The 15962-nt window shown below is 46.5% G+C and overlaps 1 protein-coding gene across 1 annotated transcript; it reads right to left on the reverse strand.

Annotated features, from left to right (window-relative positions):
* Positions 1-693: 693 nt before the first annotated feature.
* On the reverse strand, positions 694-11507 carry CALM1 (calmodulin 1). The gene is made up of 6 exons (XM_032344685.1): positions 11197-11507; positions 8304-8334; positions 7223-7366; positions 4989-5095; positions 4489-4624; positions 694-4303 (listed from the first exon to the last, which is right to left on the reverse strand). The coding sequence occupies exons 1-6, from the start codon at positions 11197-11199 to the stop codon at positions 4275-4277; spliced, it is 450 nt and encodes a 149-aa protein (XP_032200576.1). The 5' UTR covers positions 11200-11507; the 3' UTR covers positions 694-4274.
* Between the last annotated feature and the right edge of the window lie 4455 nt (positions 11508-15962).

The following is a 15962-nucleotide window of genomic DNA, read 5'->3' on the forward strand; positions in this document are numbered from 1 at the left end:
TTCAGCTCCTGTATACAGGAGGAACCAAATGTTTCCTCCAAGTGGGGCTCAAGCCTTCTGACCAAAGCAGCAGCTCTCCCTGTCATCTTGCCCCTTCTTTTCAGCCCCCTTGCTGCTTTTGTGTAGAAGGAAACAAGCAAGGTAGCCTGGAAAAGATCCTACTGGAAACAGAGGTGGCCTTTCCTGCTGCAGAACTTTGTCTAGGATCAGGGTGTGGACCAGGACTGATCAAGGGAAAGGTTTCAACCCCAGAGCTGGAAAGTTGCCTCCCGCCCCCTTTCCTAAGGCCCTCTGCTTTTGACACAGGAAGAGGCACGTGCTTATGTAATTTAAAATTCCCATCCAATTTTTTAAAGTGTATTTCTCCATGCCATTCCTGAAAACCCTTGGGGTTAACAACGAGGTTGTTAAAACGAGGTTTTATGGTGTTGTGTTTTCCCACATAGAGCGGACTGGATACAGTAATAGGCCACGAGATCGTGTTCCAGTGTCGGCTATGAACACCTGAACCTAAACTGAAAACTAGAGCAAAGCTGTGCCAGGGTGTGTCCGTGGGGTTTCTGGCCTCTCGGGCTTACCTACTGTCCTAGAGCCTGGGTGGAATTACATCTGGGGTCAGGTGTACCTTGTTCATCAGGCAGAAGGGACCAGGGGATACACAGAGCTAAAAACCTACACATTCACAGTTAGAGATGAAAGGCTGCAGAAATGTTTATTGAATACAGTGCCAGGTTTATAAATAAAACTTATTTACAATTTCCATAGAGTTGGTCCCCCATCAGAGAGGTGGTTAAATCTCCAAACAGTTTATCTCAAGATTTACAGAAAACGTTCAAGTACATCTCCTTGTCCAATTGCCACGGTGAAGGGTAACTTCTGTTACCAGAACTACCACCATCTTTGCTACGGACGTGGTTTAAGGAACCTCGCAAGAGCTGGAGAAAGACCACACGCTCCACCCGCGCCGCTACCTTCTTACTCCAAGGGATCCGGACAGCGAAGGATTTCTGTCTCCTACAAGACAACCTCGAGGGATTGGAAAGAAAGAAAAACACTAACTTCCAGCTGAAGGGGATAGGTTAAGACACGTTCGTGGAAACTCGTCACTGCCAAAAGGGGGAATGTAGTTTGGATAGATAATAATTAATTCCAATGTCTAAAATTAATCGAGTAAACCAAAGAGCAGACTTTTGACCAAATTTACATTCTTTGTTGAGGAAGAAGTTCCCAGTATGCTGCGGGGCTGGTAATACGCGGCTACGCTGACGGGCCACAGCGGCACTCGGGAGGCCTACTGGACGGCCACTTGTCACAACACAGGTTACAGGTAGGAGTCAGACATGCATTTATAAAGAGAATATAAAAATATGTACAGTAGCTAATTTTCAATGTGTTTTAAGTTGCCGAAAGACACCAATTGAAGTGTGCAAAAATTCATTTGTCTAAAAATCAGAAAAAGCCTTTCCTGGCAAGAGTGCGTCAAGAGCCCATCTGAAACATCGAGATGCATTTGCCTCGCTCAACACCTACCCCCGACAGATGGAGAACAAAACTATGAAAGTGCTTGCCAAGGACTCAGCAGTTTCTAACGGCAAGTCTCAGGCTCAAGCAGGATGCCAGTTAAACTAGTCACTTTATATATATAAATATATGTATATATTTATAGAGCAGTTAGAAGTAAGGGGCAAGAGTTTACAGGGAGGTGCTAACCAACTTTTAAGGGTACGGACCCAACACCCAGCTATTTCCTCTCACAAACGCATGCTGCAGCCTGCAAACACCCGATCTGGGCTGGTCTTCCCCTCAAAAGCCAGAGGAAAAACAGCTCCAGGGACCGGGCTGCCCCCTGCACCAAGTTGGGACTCAGCACTCCCCAGGGGGGGAAAGGCTTCGCTTCCCATACAGGATGCTGGCCGTGTTAAGAATCTGTTTTTTTCAAAAGCAGTCTTTTCGGAAGGACTGTGGGACCACAAAAATGGAGCCCACCCAGCTTCTAGAAAGACTTGACAGAAGAGTTAAGACAGAAGGCAAAGTTTTAAAAAGTTAAATTACCCCCAACTCTCTTTGAAACTACCAAGAAGCCATCGGACACAGGCCTGAGATGGGTCAACATGTGGCCTCCCAGAAAGAAACATCCAGGAACCCCCGGTTCTCCCTCTCTCACCTGAAGAACCTCCAAGGTGTTCCTTCCAGATTCGGGAAATCTGACAAGTCCCCTCCAGCTCTAGGTCTCCTCTACAACCACCCAGTCTAAGGACCAACGGCAGAAGTAGATGGGCGGGCTCCTCTCCACTGCTCTGACCTGTCCCTCTGGCAGGAAATCTAACAAGCTGCAAAATGCCAGAAAGACAGGGAGTAGGAGAGGGAGAAGCCAAGGGTCTCTAAAAATCAGCCCCGAACGCACCCACCTGGCTGCCAAGAGCTTCTCGCTGCCTCGGAAGCAGCCTGCCGTGGTTCCCTGGCAAATTAAAACCTCCCACAGACACTCAAAAACCCAACTCTCCTTCCTGGGGAGACACCAAATGCACATCCAGGCTACATTTCAGAAAAGAGTTCTGCACTAAACGCAATATTCCTTTAAAGGGGTTTTTAAAGCACACCAATCCCACTGCAAAGACCAGTACCAGCATCTCAGTTTTGGTTACAGGTTTATAATTAGACACAAAATCCCCTCCAGGCTCGAGTTTTACTTTCAAGCTGGAGGCTAGCTTTAGTTCTGCTTGGGGGGTGGGGGGGGAGGCAGGGAGGAAGCTATGTCAACTTTGGAAGAAAGAAAAAAAAAAAAAAGGAAAAGGAGTCTGAGGGAAGTCATCATCATATATTAAAAATCATGACTCGAAGGTGACCGGTAGTGTCTTTTAGGCAGAAAGACTGGCTTAGAAGGGACTACTGCTTCTACCACACAGCAAGGATTAAATTACAGACAGACACACTAAATCATGTCTCTTTGCACAGATGGTCTCAAGTAGTTACATAAAACAGGTAATCAGCAGCACGATTTGAGAAGAACCCCTAAGTACATGCTTGAGAAAAAGTGGTTTTTTTTTTTCCTTCATTAAAGAGCGCCACTGCCTGAATTATCATTAAGTTAAACAGGGTTCACTCCCCCCCCTCCCTACCCGCCCCCCAGTGAAAATACAAGTAGACCTACATGTCCGTTGATAGGATGAAGCAATTGCTATCTGCCCGGGTTTTAGGCAAGGTCTCAGGCTCAGAGGTTGGTGCTGGGATGTCAGGAGGGCGGGCGGGCGGGAGGGCAAGAAGCCCAATGCTGGGCTGCGGGCTTTTAAAGGTACTGACCTCTCCTCCGACTGCCTTGTCCCCGTTGAGATCTCAGCTTTACAAAGCATTTAACACCACTTTAAGTTAATGGTCTTTTTTTATTGGAAAAAAAAAAAAAAAAAAAAGACTAGCATTTACAACTTGGAATGGACGTAAATTGTAATTCCTTGATCAGCAATGTTGATGCCTGTGCTGAAGTCCACAGCCCCAGCCTACTCTGCTGGCTCCAAGTCATGGTTCAGGAGGTTTTAAAAACAGAGAGTCCAAAGATGCTCCCTTGGTAAAGGTTTTTTTTGTTGTTGTTGTTGTTTTAAATTTGTGTGAATGGTGACAGCCTGACACCCATGTCACTCCAGGACAACGCAGACAACGCTAAACCAACATGTGAGGCATGCCACCCAGATGAGCGTCATGGTCACCAAGGATGGGGGCACCCAGAAGTACGAGAGGGCCGTCCTGCTAAGTGGGGCTACGTCTAGACAGCTTATCCTTCACCCATTTCTCTGCACAGCATCCTGAGGTAAACCAATTTAAAATGTTTGTTTTCAGTAAACCAGCTATGACAATTTTATACTAACAAATTGAACTAGAACCCATTTGAAGAAGTTTTAAATTTTTTTCATTTTTCGTTTTTAATACAAATGCCTGACTGTGCTCAATTGTCAAGCTGCATGCATGAAAAACTGGCCAGCCCAGTGTATTAATCATGAGCAAATGGAACTGCGAGGAGTCCACTAGGTGCTTCCTTATCATTAAGGTAGGACAAGTATTTATGTCGTAAAACTGATGTGTAGCTTGATCTTTAGGGGACAGGACCACCAACCAATACATGCAGATTTTGTGTGTGTGGACAGAAGGTACTTTTGACATTCAGTTTTGCTATATAGAAACAGAATGAGTAAATGAACTTTTTTTTTTTTTTTTGCAAGAGGTAAGTAAAAGATTCAATTTGATTCTTCTAGAAGGGGGGGAAAGGAGTTGAAAGTAGGCCTTCATTTTGCAGTCATCATCTGTACGAATTCTGAAAAGACAAACAATCATAACTTGTGGTTATCTTCAAAAGCAGTTTGAATGAACACAACATCTCTACTCCGCATAAATGAAATAAATAAAGATCAGGGTCTCGTGAAGCAGTTAACTTGTTTCTAGATACCATAGGGAGGACTGTTCAAAACTAAGCTGAAGAGACTAATGCAGCGTTTTTACCTTCATAGTTGACTTGCCCGTCTCCATCAATATCTGCTTCTCTGATCATTTCATCTACTTCTTCATCTGTTAGTTTCTCCCCTAAGTTGGTCATGACATGACGAAGCTCTGCCGCACTGATGTAACCGTTGCCATCCTGTGAACATTAAGCAGGTGCTAATGAGGGCAGCGGAGATGGCTTCCCAAAGGGCACAGGCCACCCAGCTCCGCTTCCCCCACCAAACCACCAAGCGCATGCCTTCGGCCAGCTCCAAAATGCAGGGGCTTGGAAAACACTAAGGAACCGAAAGCAGCAATCAAGAAGCTTGGTTCAAAATTCCCCACTGCTTATCATCATGCTCACCGCTCACCCCCGCCTAATTTAAGGCTGCTGCAGCTAAGTCGGCTTATTTCAAAGCAAGATCACCACAGAGGCCCAGGCAATTCAGTGTAAGTGTTCTAAGTATTTCAGAAACGGTGGCAAAGCAGCGGGACAGGCTGCAACTCAGACGCAGGATTACCTTGTCAAAGACTCGGAATGCCTCGCGAATTTCTTCTTCGCTGTCCGTATCTTTCATTTTTCTAGCCATCATAGTCAAGAATTCCGGGAAGTCAATGGTGCCATTACCTCAAATAAGAAAACAAAAGCTTGCATAAAATAAATGCACCGGCAATGCTCCCCAGCGGGGAACATCTTCAAAGCACGGCAGAGAAGGGTTAAGACTCTTTCAGACAAACCGGTTGAGTTATTTATTTTACGAGGTTAAACCATGTTTAAGTCTCAACTGTTCAAATACTTCGCAGGGATTTCACATGACTCATGTAATCCAAACCAGTCATCAGTGCCCAGGAGAGCACTTCAGGATGCAAAGGAAACTGCACGTGGAGGTTCCTGACCACTAAAGGCAGTTGTGCAGTTCAAAAGAAGGCCTACAGCACCCTTCCATTCCTGCAGGAAGCCCTCGAGACAACATCCCCCCCCCACCCAGACCCCAGGCTGAGGGTAAGACCCTGGCCCTACCTCTGCCTTGGTTCGTTACCCTGGTCAAGTCCCAGAACTGGCCTGCCAGTACAACAGAATGTTTTATGGAAGAAAAGGATTATGGAAGTGGTGGCAAAAACAGACTTTCTTATACCACAGACCATAAATTATCACAGTCTTCTCCAGAAGGCGTTTCCTGCCCACATTCTGATGATAAGTCACCTAATCATTTTTTTCTCTAGCTCAGGATCTTTGCTTTCCCAGTAAGGGCAAGGCTCGGAAGTGTTTTCATAGCTCAGACCACTACCACTTAGGTAACAGGGTCGGAACAGCCTGTTCTACGGCCAGTATTCTAAATAACTTCTCCTCTAAAACTAAGAGTTGGCGAACACCCACAAAGACAGAAACAATTAACAGTATAACTTAAATTAAACGGAAAGAAAATTAAATGGGAAAAAGCCCTGGGTTAAAATACTCATTTTTACCAGTACCTTTAAATCAAAGTGATTCAGAAATCCCTTTGGCCTCCAAAATTTTAAAGCATTATGATATTCACACAAGACAAAGTAAATTATTTGAAGTGCTATCTCATAACCACGCAGAGCAGACATCCTTGGGCATTACGTTTATTCATTACTAGATTCTGTAGCCTAAGTCAGTTTCTCCTTCCTTGCTCCCTACAGTCTAAGGGCCTAATACACTTTGCCAGTCCCTAAGTACCATTTCCCAGAGTTCCCATAAAATAGGGAGTGGCCACCCCATGTTCCCAGATGGCCAATCATCTTAGCAGTCAACCAAGAGGGAATTCTGAAGTATCCCTTTTCCAGAACATTGAGGGACAAAAACTCTTTTCAAAGTAGCTTGAATGGGCTGAAACCATTTATTAAAGAGCTCACCCAGCTTCTCAATGTGCATGACCAGACAAATTTAATTCTACTTTATCACTTTATGATACCACATTTGTTTAAATGGTTACTTTCAAGCCAATCGTCTAGAAAATAATCTAGATCCAAATTGCTTATTCTTAGCTCATTTTAAAAAATTTCCCATGTTCTACGATGTTACACATTATCTGCATGTACATGGTTTCCAAAAGGACAGTTTTTTGACAAGGAAATGCTCAGAAACTGCTTCCGGAGAGAAGTGAGCAGTAGCAGGTTACTGTCCACTGTTCTAGAGTACAGAAGAATCGGTGACCAACTGGTGACCCCATTACAAGGGCTACTGCTTATTCCTTCTTGCTCTGCACTTTACTCATCTTCCCCTTCTGTTAGGTTCTATAATCTACTCCCCACAGTCTTCGAGCACTCCATGTCCAAGCTTTATACAACCCTCAAAATTCTCTGTAATAAACACAACTACAACTCATGCTGTACTCAACTCGACACTAAAGTCTAAGGGTCTCTCCTTCCATTTCACTTCCCACTCCTCTTGGAGACAGTCAGCTTTAGAAAAGGTCTATGGCTTTTTATTTTTACTTCCCCAGAGGACTCAGTGGAGACTCATGGGCCAGTTGATAAAAAAGACTGAGCTGTAGGTCACGGCAAGTAGAAAAGAACAATATGCCGATCTGATCCAGGAAATGTTCTAGACAGTGAGCACAGCCAAAGGCAGGCCCATAATCTTCTATTTTCATTGTCAGCGGCCGTCAGGCAACCACCAAAAAGATCGCTGCACATTTGCTTTGCTCTGGGGACCTGAAAGACAATCTTGTAACATGTCTGAACTTGAATTACACAACACTGGCGCTCATTCATAGGTCTGAGCCCTCACCGTCAGCATCCACCTCGTTGATCATATCCTGCAATTCGGCTTCTGTTGGGTTCTGACCCAGTGACCTCATGACAGTTCCAAGTTCCTTTGTTGTGATGGTGCCGTCGCCATCTTTGTCAAATAGGGAGAAAGCTTCCTTGAACTCTGAAAACAGAAGTTTACCCTTTAGAATGAATGTCTTTACCCAACCCGGCCACAGCACACACTTCCCTGGGGCTTGCCAAAGCAAACTGTCCAAGTCTGCAACTTATCACAAATTGCCTCGTCTGTATCTCCTGAAATAAAGACCACGACAGTCCTATTGGACGGCCTTCATTCCATATTCCATAAAGCAGACACTGCTCCTGGTAACTGGTTCCATAAAACCACACAGTACTCTCACATTTTTAAAGAAAATTAAACTTAAAACACACTTCAATTAGTCCTCAGTCCAATCTGACAAGTGAAGATTGGTCCCCATGCTCCCCTAAGGCCCCTTCCAGTTCAACTGCTCCAGCCACAGGAACGCCTTTCACAGCAACATGAAGGGGTTATTAGAAATGCACCCTCCCAGGGAACCAGAGTTCTCTCTATATGGCATTTATTTCAAAGGCATCCCTGGTTTCCTTAAGAGAAATCATCTCAAGAATCCTCCAAGGAATAATCAAAGCTAGAATCTAAACGGACTCCCTTTCCAATTATTACAGTAGAACTAACCCTAACCCTCATTTCCACCCATTCCCCTGTATTTTCAAAGAGCAAGCACGAGCCTTCAGGGTAAATTACGAAAAGACCTGAACTCCGCCTTAGAGCGGGCTCCCGGCACTCCCACCACATGCAAAGCCGCGACCGGCAGGAGCCAGTCAAACATGCCGGAGTGGAACGAGGTATTCCCAGCTCCACTTCCACACGGCCTGACACGCTGGCAAGGAATGAACACCTGACCTAAATATTTCTGCTTCTTGCTTCCATTTAAATAAATTCTTAAGAAACCATTCAAATTATAGTGGGGTGGGGGTGGGAGGGAAGAGTCAGAGAAGTTATCCGAAAGGAGTCAAGCCTCCTTCTGGCCTAAGGGGACCCCCTGAAGTCATCGACTTACCAGCGATCTGTTCTTCGGTGAGCTGATCAGCCTACGTAAAGAAAGAAGAGGTATACCTCAGTGCACAAGCACTGATGGAGAGCCGCAGAGTTTTCTCAATTATACTTTTGATATTGACCTTTCAAAAATCACTCTTAAAAAAAAAAAAAAAGCCAATCACGTGAAACTGCTAGCCACTAAATGAAAACAATGAGAATAAAGGGAACACTTTATGCTACTTGAAAAACAAAGGATGACAAAGAAGTGACATTTCACTTCACGTTTTCTTTGCTGAGCCAATGGCTAATGCACTCTGAGGTCTAAGGAGGAAGGGTCAATTCATAATTTGAAAAATGGCACCTCTAGTGGCAAAAGGCCCCACCACACCGGAGGCAGCAGCCAGCTTAGAGAAAGAAGAGCGCCACCTACTGCGCCAGGGACACCGCAGTCCCCCCTTCCATCGGAGGATGCCAGCCTGATGGCTGCTGTCACCACCGCCAGGATCGCGGCCAGGGGCAGGCTTTTAGCGCACCTTGCGCATTGCTGCGGGCGCTCCAAAATCTCCAAACAGGTGTTACATAATGGCCTTGGGTTGGATTAACAGGCTTCAGTATCTATTTTATGAAATACAATTAAGTGGAAAATATAAATATACCGCAATGGTTCACCCCCACCAACTTCATTTCCATGCAATAAATGCTTTTCCATTTAAACTAGGCAGTTATTTATGAAAAGCCCCCCATTTGTAAGGGCTGATGCCCTCAGTCAAATTATCTTTGATAAAGAAGCCAGGAAAAAATGCAACCATCCTACTACTGAGCTGTTACAAAACCGCAAACGTGAAGTACCCACAAAGGTACGAAATAATTATGAGTCTCTACCATGTCTTTTTTGGAAAAAGAGCAACTACTAACTTTGCTAGAGAATATTCACCAATTTTCAGGATGACAGAAGAGCTGCTCGGATAAAGCCACTTTACACTCAGGTGGTGATGGCCACGCAGGTTATTTGCACTTGTTTTGTCTGGTCCCTGCAACACGGAACCTGTGACCTGTACCTTGGGGGGGAATAGGGGGGAGCTTCCAGAATGCAAGGAGAGCTAATAAGTATTTTTATTTTAATGACGGACACCTAAGGAAGCCAGTTACAAAACAAATCCCAATAGAAAGCTAACCACGTTATGTCTACACTGATCTTAAATGAAAACTTTCCCAATAGGTGTGGTGTTCCAATTTACTGATTTGGGGGAAAACTTATTTTTTCAAATTAGAATTAGGTCTTCCTTCCTTTCTCCCCCAGTCATCCGAAGGCGGTTTTCTTTATATCGCATGAAGGAGACACGATGATTTACGTAATGCCAGGACAACATCTGTCTTTGTACCACAGGAAGCCCTGCCACACCTCGAACGAGAAGCTGTCACCTAACCGGGAAGAACAGTCCCACCTCACCGCAAAACTCTCCTGGTAAGAGAGCTTTCCGAGAGCATCAGCCTTCCTCGACAAAGAAATACCCACCCCCAAATCGCTCTGGTCTAAAGGGCAAAGGTGCTCTGAACCTGTCGGGAGCCATCTCCCCGTCCCGCCAAGCCAGAAAGCGCTGTGGGTGATGTCAGCCCAGCCCGCCCATGGAGGAAGGGGGCTGAAGAAAACACACCCAGCCAGGCGCACAGGCGCATCTGGCAATCTAGACGCTGCAGAGAAAGCGGAAACGTGGAGGGCATCTCTCTGCGGACTGCAAAGTGGCGAGGGGCCAGGCAGGGATGCGTGCCCCGAGAGCAGGCGGGATGCGGAGGAACGAGGGAGCCCCAGGGTAGGGGCACCGCCCTTCCCTGGCCAGGATCACCCCCCCAACTCCCACCCCCGCTCCGGGACCGCGCGGCGAGAGGGGGCCAAGCCCGCCCCGCTCCTCCCACCCGCTTCTGCTCCCCCAGGCGGCGAGCCGCACCGCCGCCTCCTACCGGAGCAGAAACTTTGCGTCTCTAATGGAAACCGAGCCGCGCGCCAGCTCCCTCCTCCCCCGCCCCCCCCCCCGCCCCAATTAGCTCGAGCCGAGTGCCTCCCTCGGGAAGGGACCTCCGGGGTACAGAGGATCAAGCACGCCTTTACTGCCGCACTGGGTGGGGGGCTGCAGGGGTGCGAAACATGGGGACATGAGCCCCGGCCACACGGTGGGGCCCCGCCCGGGCGCAGGGCGGCCGGCCCGCCGCTTCCGCCCTCTCCGCCCCCCACCCCTCGCCTTCCTGCCCCCACCCCACCCTTCCCCGGCTCCTTCCTTCCCAACCCACGCCCGCGCCGCGCCCCCCGCGAGGGAGGAGGAATAGCTGCTGAGCCAGGGCGCCCAGCGGGGTCGTCGGGTGGGGGAGGAGGTGGACGCGGACTGCGCCCCCCACGCCCGGGCCGAAGCAATGTGCGCCACCGGCTAGGTCGGGCCCATTCATTCTCCGCAGCCAGCCCGACCCCCCGCCTCTGTGCCTAGGGTGGAGGGCGGCGGGGGGGGCTCAGGGGAGGGATCGAGTGCCCGGCCCCGCCCGGCTCCCCCGCCCCCCGGGGCCCCGGCCCAGGCGCAGCGCTGCGGGAAGCCCGGGTGCGGCGCGCTGGATGCAGTGGTGCGGGGCTGGGGGAGGGGGTGGATGCGGCAGGCCCCGGTGCAGCTGCGGCCGGAGCCCCTGCCCGCGGACAGCCCACGGCCAAGTCCAGCTCCAAGAGGGACCAAAATTTAAATAAGAAACCCTGGCCAAGAAAAGCGAAATGCAAATCCAAAATGCGTCCTCCTTAACTGCAACTGCTGCGTAACACCCGGAAAAGAGGGAGAAAAAAAAACCCACACCGAAAAAAAGGGGGGGGCGCTCAACTCAAAATTTGGGAAGAAATGGGCAGACAGCTGCTACGCCGCCGTTTACCACTCCCGACCTACCATGGTGCGAGCGAAGGGAAGAAGAGCAGAGGGAGCGAGGGTGGCTGCACCAGCGCAGGGGCTGTGACGGCGGGGGGTGCCTCCGCTGCTGTAGCTGCTGCTGCTAAGGCGCGATGTGCGCTCAGCGATGTGCCGCTGCCGCCGCCCGACTGTGAGTAACGGCGCCGCGCCCGCGAGGCTCCCAGCACCACTGCCGAAGTGCGGGGCTGCACCCGGCGGTATATATACGGCGCTCCGTATCCCTCCGCCACGGCGCTGCCGGCTCGCTCGGAGCGGCGCGGGGAGGGCCGGGCCTCGCCCGGTTGGCCCCGCCCCCGTCGCGCCCCGCCTCCCGCCTCCCGCCTCTCTCTTCCCGGGCGCGCCCGCCGCGGGCCCAGCCTGGGGCCCCGGGAGGCGGCGGGTTCGCTGAGAGGCGAGAGGTCGGGGGGCTAGGAGCAGGTGGAGCGAGGAATCCCCAGAGACTCCTGTCTGGGGCTGGACTAGGGCAGAGTGTCTCCACAGCCCCGACCTGGGACGGCCATGGACGTGAGAAGCTATCCGCCTCTCACCCCGGACCCACCTCCACCTGTGGGACACCCCCACTCCCCGGACTTCACATCTTTTACACCTTCTCCTGGCGCAGCCGGGTTCCGCGGGCCCCGCGCCCCGGGGTCTCCAGCTGGCCACCTTCCTTTCGGGATGTTTCAGGAGGTCCTGGGGCAGGGGAGGTCCGCGGGGAGCTGGGGACAGAGGAATTGACAGCACACCTTCCCCTGCCTTGGAGAGTGTCTGGAAGGGGCATAGCAGTTTTCCTCTCGCAAGAAATTGGTCAAATGTCTTTTTTCTTTTAAAAATTTGAAGCAATTTCTGAAACATTATATACGCTAAGTTGCTAAATCTGTGTCATGCTCATATGCTTAGCCAGTCTTCTTTTAATTTTTTCACGTTTCCACTGAATATTTTGTATGCCTGAATAATATTTCTCCCTTAACTTTTGTTTCCAACAGAAAATACTATTCATCCTGGCTCTGGTCTTAACTGAAATGAATGTACCTGTGTGAATCTTCCATAGACCTTAAAACCCATGCTTTGATTTCTGTTTTTTCTTAATTTTCCCGGTCCTGAGAGGGATCAGATCTTCATTCATAAAAACAAAAAAAGAAAAAAACAGGCACTTAGAATCCCCTAGATTAGAGCTGGAACAAACAGCAAGTTGTCTCTACAATGGAACTAGATTTTATTTTAATGTACAGTCTTGTTTCTGTTCCTCTCTTTAAAATATTTTATCTTTAATAAATGTTTTCAGTTTTTCTGTAAACTAGAAAAAGGGCAATTTCAGTTATTAATTTGAAATCAGAACTTGTAAAAATCTTGACAAAATGCTGCAGTTAGTTTTCTTGCCAAGGCAGCACAGAGAATTTGATCTTTTGTTTACAGGGCCTGGGCAACAGTTGCAATTTATCATTTGTTTACTCTTTCAGAGATGTGCAAAGTGTGTAATTGACAAACTCTGCTAGAAAAGGCTCCCCTTGGTGACGTTTGCTTCCGGCTTTGACAAAATTTGCAGAAAGAGGTTTTTTAAAAAGGAAAAATGTTCAGGCATATTGCAGATGCCACAAGACTTCTGGTATAACCTCTGTCGAATTGTTCTTACTTGCTGTTCTTTCTGAAATGCTGCAGAAAGGGTGAACCTGCTGATCAGTTTAAAGAGAGGCTGCAGCAGCAAGCCAGGGAATGGTGTTGCCTTCTCTCTGCAGATTAAAAAGACATATTTGCTTCACAAATCAGCCAATCATCACCATCATCGTCCTCCTCCTCTTCCTCTTCTTGTTCATCTTGTGCTTGCTCATGGCAGGAAACCTGAGTGGGAGAGTTGGAAATAGGAAAATAGAGGGAAAGGGACTAATACGAAATCAATTTAAAGAATATTCAATAATCTGGTGAGTTACAAGTCTAAATGGCCAGATACATCTTAAAACTGCTTCATTTCTAAAGGAATTTGTATTCTTTTCATATAGTACTTAATGAAATACATTTTAAAATACTGTGCACATTGTATAAGTAAGGGGAAATAAGGCCTGGAAATGAAATGTGTTTAGTTATTGAGGATTCATTAGCTTCTGTCTTCCATTCCTTATAATTATTTTGGTTAAATTGCTATAATCCATGATTTTGAAAATAATATTGCTCCCTGTCATTTAACCAAATTCACCTAGATAAAAAGCTTTGAAACTTTTCATGATGCTACATGCTAAAAACTGTATATTTTAGAATTATTTTACTCATTATAAAATTCATAATTCTGATTCTTTATATGGTTTTACTTGATTAAGTTCTCTTTTGATAATTCTTTAATGTATCAAAGCACATCTCACCTTTCAAGTCTACTGGGTTTGTAGTGAGGTCATGCTTTAGTTTTTTGGCTAGTTTGACACACTGAAATACGAGAAGGTCAGTGACTTGCCCAAGATCTTACTGTGAGTCAAAGATGAAAAACAGAGCATAGACCCTTGTGTGGGACTCTAATATTAGATTATATATTAGAGAAATCAATATCTGAAAACTTTAAATATACAATGTGAAGGATTTGCCTATTTCATGAAGCAGATTCTTTTACCTAGATGATCACTAGGCTTTTATTAAAGTCAAATAGACTTTTTATTATTTAAATTCAATGAATTAACATATAATGTATTATTAGTTTCAAAGGTAGAGGTTAGTGATTCATCAGTCTTATATAGTCCCCAGAGCTCATTATATCACATGCCTCCTTCATGTCCATCACCCAGTTACTCCATCCCCCCACTCACTTCCCCTCCAGCAACCCTCAGTTTATTTCCTGTGACTAAGAGTCTCTTATGGTTTGATTAGATTCTTTTTTTTAATAATAATATTTTCACACTTGATCTTAGCCAAAAAGCTGAGAAGCCATTTTATCATGATTTTTTTTAAAGGTTTTATTTTTCGGAGTGTCTGGATGGCTCAGTCAGTTAAATGGCCAGCTCATGATTTCAGCTCAGGTCATGATCTCAGGGTTGAGAGATGGAGCCCCCATGCTGGGCTCCAGGCTCAGTGTGGAACCTGCTTCAGATTCTCTCTCCCTCTCCCTCTGCCCCTCCCACTCATCCTCTCTCTCCCTCTTTTTCTTTCTCTGAAATAGGTACATAAATCTTTAAAAAAGAAAGAAAGAAAACATCTTCTGCTGAGCATTGACTACAGCCAGCCCTTGTGCTAAATGCATTATTTCATTCTCCTGCCCAAACCATGAGGCAGGTATTGTTATCCTTATGTAGAAATAGGCACTAAGAGATTCAGTGATTTTCCTAATTTAAGTGGAAGAACCCCAATATCTAGCTCCGAGCTCTTTGGACATAACACTGTAACTATTTCCTGTAATTTAATAGAATTTATTTTTAATTTAATTTTCTGGAGAAGAACAAAGATTAAGCTTAAAATCTGTTTTTAGGGGGGCCTGGCTGGTAGAGCATGTGACTCTTAGTCTCCAGGTTATGACTTCTAGCCCCACGTTGGGTGTGGAGATTACTTAAAATTAAAATCTTCAAAAAAATTTAAATTTGTGGGGCGCCTGGGTGGCTCAGTGGGTTAAAGCCTCTGCATTCGGCTTGAGTCATGATCCCAGGGTCCTGGGATCGAGCCCCGCATCGGGCTCTCTGGTCCGTGGAGAGCCTGCTTCCTCCTTTCTCTCTGCCTGTCTCTCTGCCTACTTGTGATCTCTGTCTGTCAAATGGGTAGATAAAATCTTTAAAAAAAATTTTTTTTAATTTGTTTTTTAAAGAAATACTTCTTGGGGCACCTGGGTGGCTCAGTGGGTTAAAGCCTCTGCCTTCAGCTCAGGTCATGATCCCGGGGTCCTGGGATTGAGCCCCGCATCGGGCTCCCTGCTTCTCTTCCTCTCTCTCCGCCTGTCTCTCTGCCTACTTGTGATCTCTGTCTATCAAATAAATAAATAAAATCTTCAAAAAAAGAAGTATTTTTTTGAAGATTTTATTTATTTATTTGTGAGAGAGAGGGAGAGCGAAGGAGGCAGAGGGAAAGTGAGAGTGAGAAGCCGACTCTCTGCCGAGCAAAGAGCCTGACATGGGACTCAATCCCTGGGATCATTACCTGAGGCAAAGGCAGACGTTCAACCAACTGAGCCACCTGGGGGCCCCTAAATAAATACTTCTTACCCAAGGATTTGAAAGTAAAATAAGTTCATAGAAATGTAGTAATAGCTACATCTCCTACATAAGGAGCAGGGTATTTGTGAAAGAACACTCAAAGCAAAACATTTACTTTGTAAGATGTGGTAAATGTATATGCGATGAAATATTACTCAGCCATCAAAAAATGAAATTGTGTCATTTGCAACAACATGGATTTAGCTGGAGTGTATTATGCTAAATGAAGTAAGCCAGTCAAAGACAAATACCATGTGATTTCAATCAAATGTGGAATTTAAGAAAGAAAACAGATGAACATATGGGGAGGGGGAAAAGAAAAAAAAGGAGACAGGGAAACAAGCCATACGAGACTCTTAACTATAGAGAACAAGCTGAAGGTTAATGGAGGGAGGTGGATGGGGGAGGGGCTAGATGGGTGATGGGGATTAAGGAAGGTATTTGTTGGGACGGGCACTGAAGATTGTATGTAAGTGATGAATCACTGAATTCTTTTTTTTTTTTCCCCTTTTTTAAAGATTCCATTTGTTTATTTAAGAGAAACAGTGAGAGAGAGAGCACAAGCAGGTGAAGGGGGAGGAGAGGCAAAGGGAGAAGCAGATTCCC

The sequence above is a fragment of the Mustela erminea genome, chromosome 5 (assembly GCF_009829155.1).
Source record: "Mustela erminea isolate mMusErm1 chromosome 5, mMusErm1.Pri, whole genome shotgun sequence".
NCBI classification, from domain to species: Eukaryota; Metazoa; Chordata; class Mammalia; order Carnivora; family Mustelidae; genus Mustela; species Mustela erminea.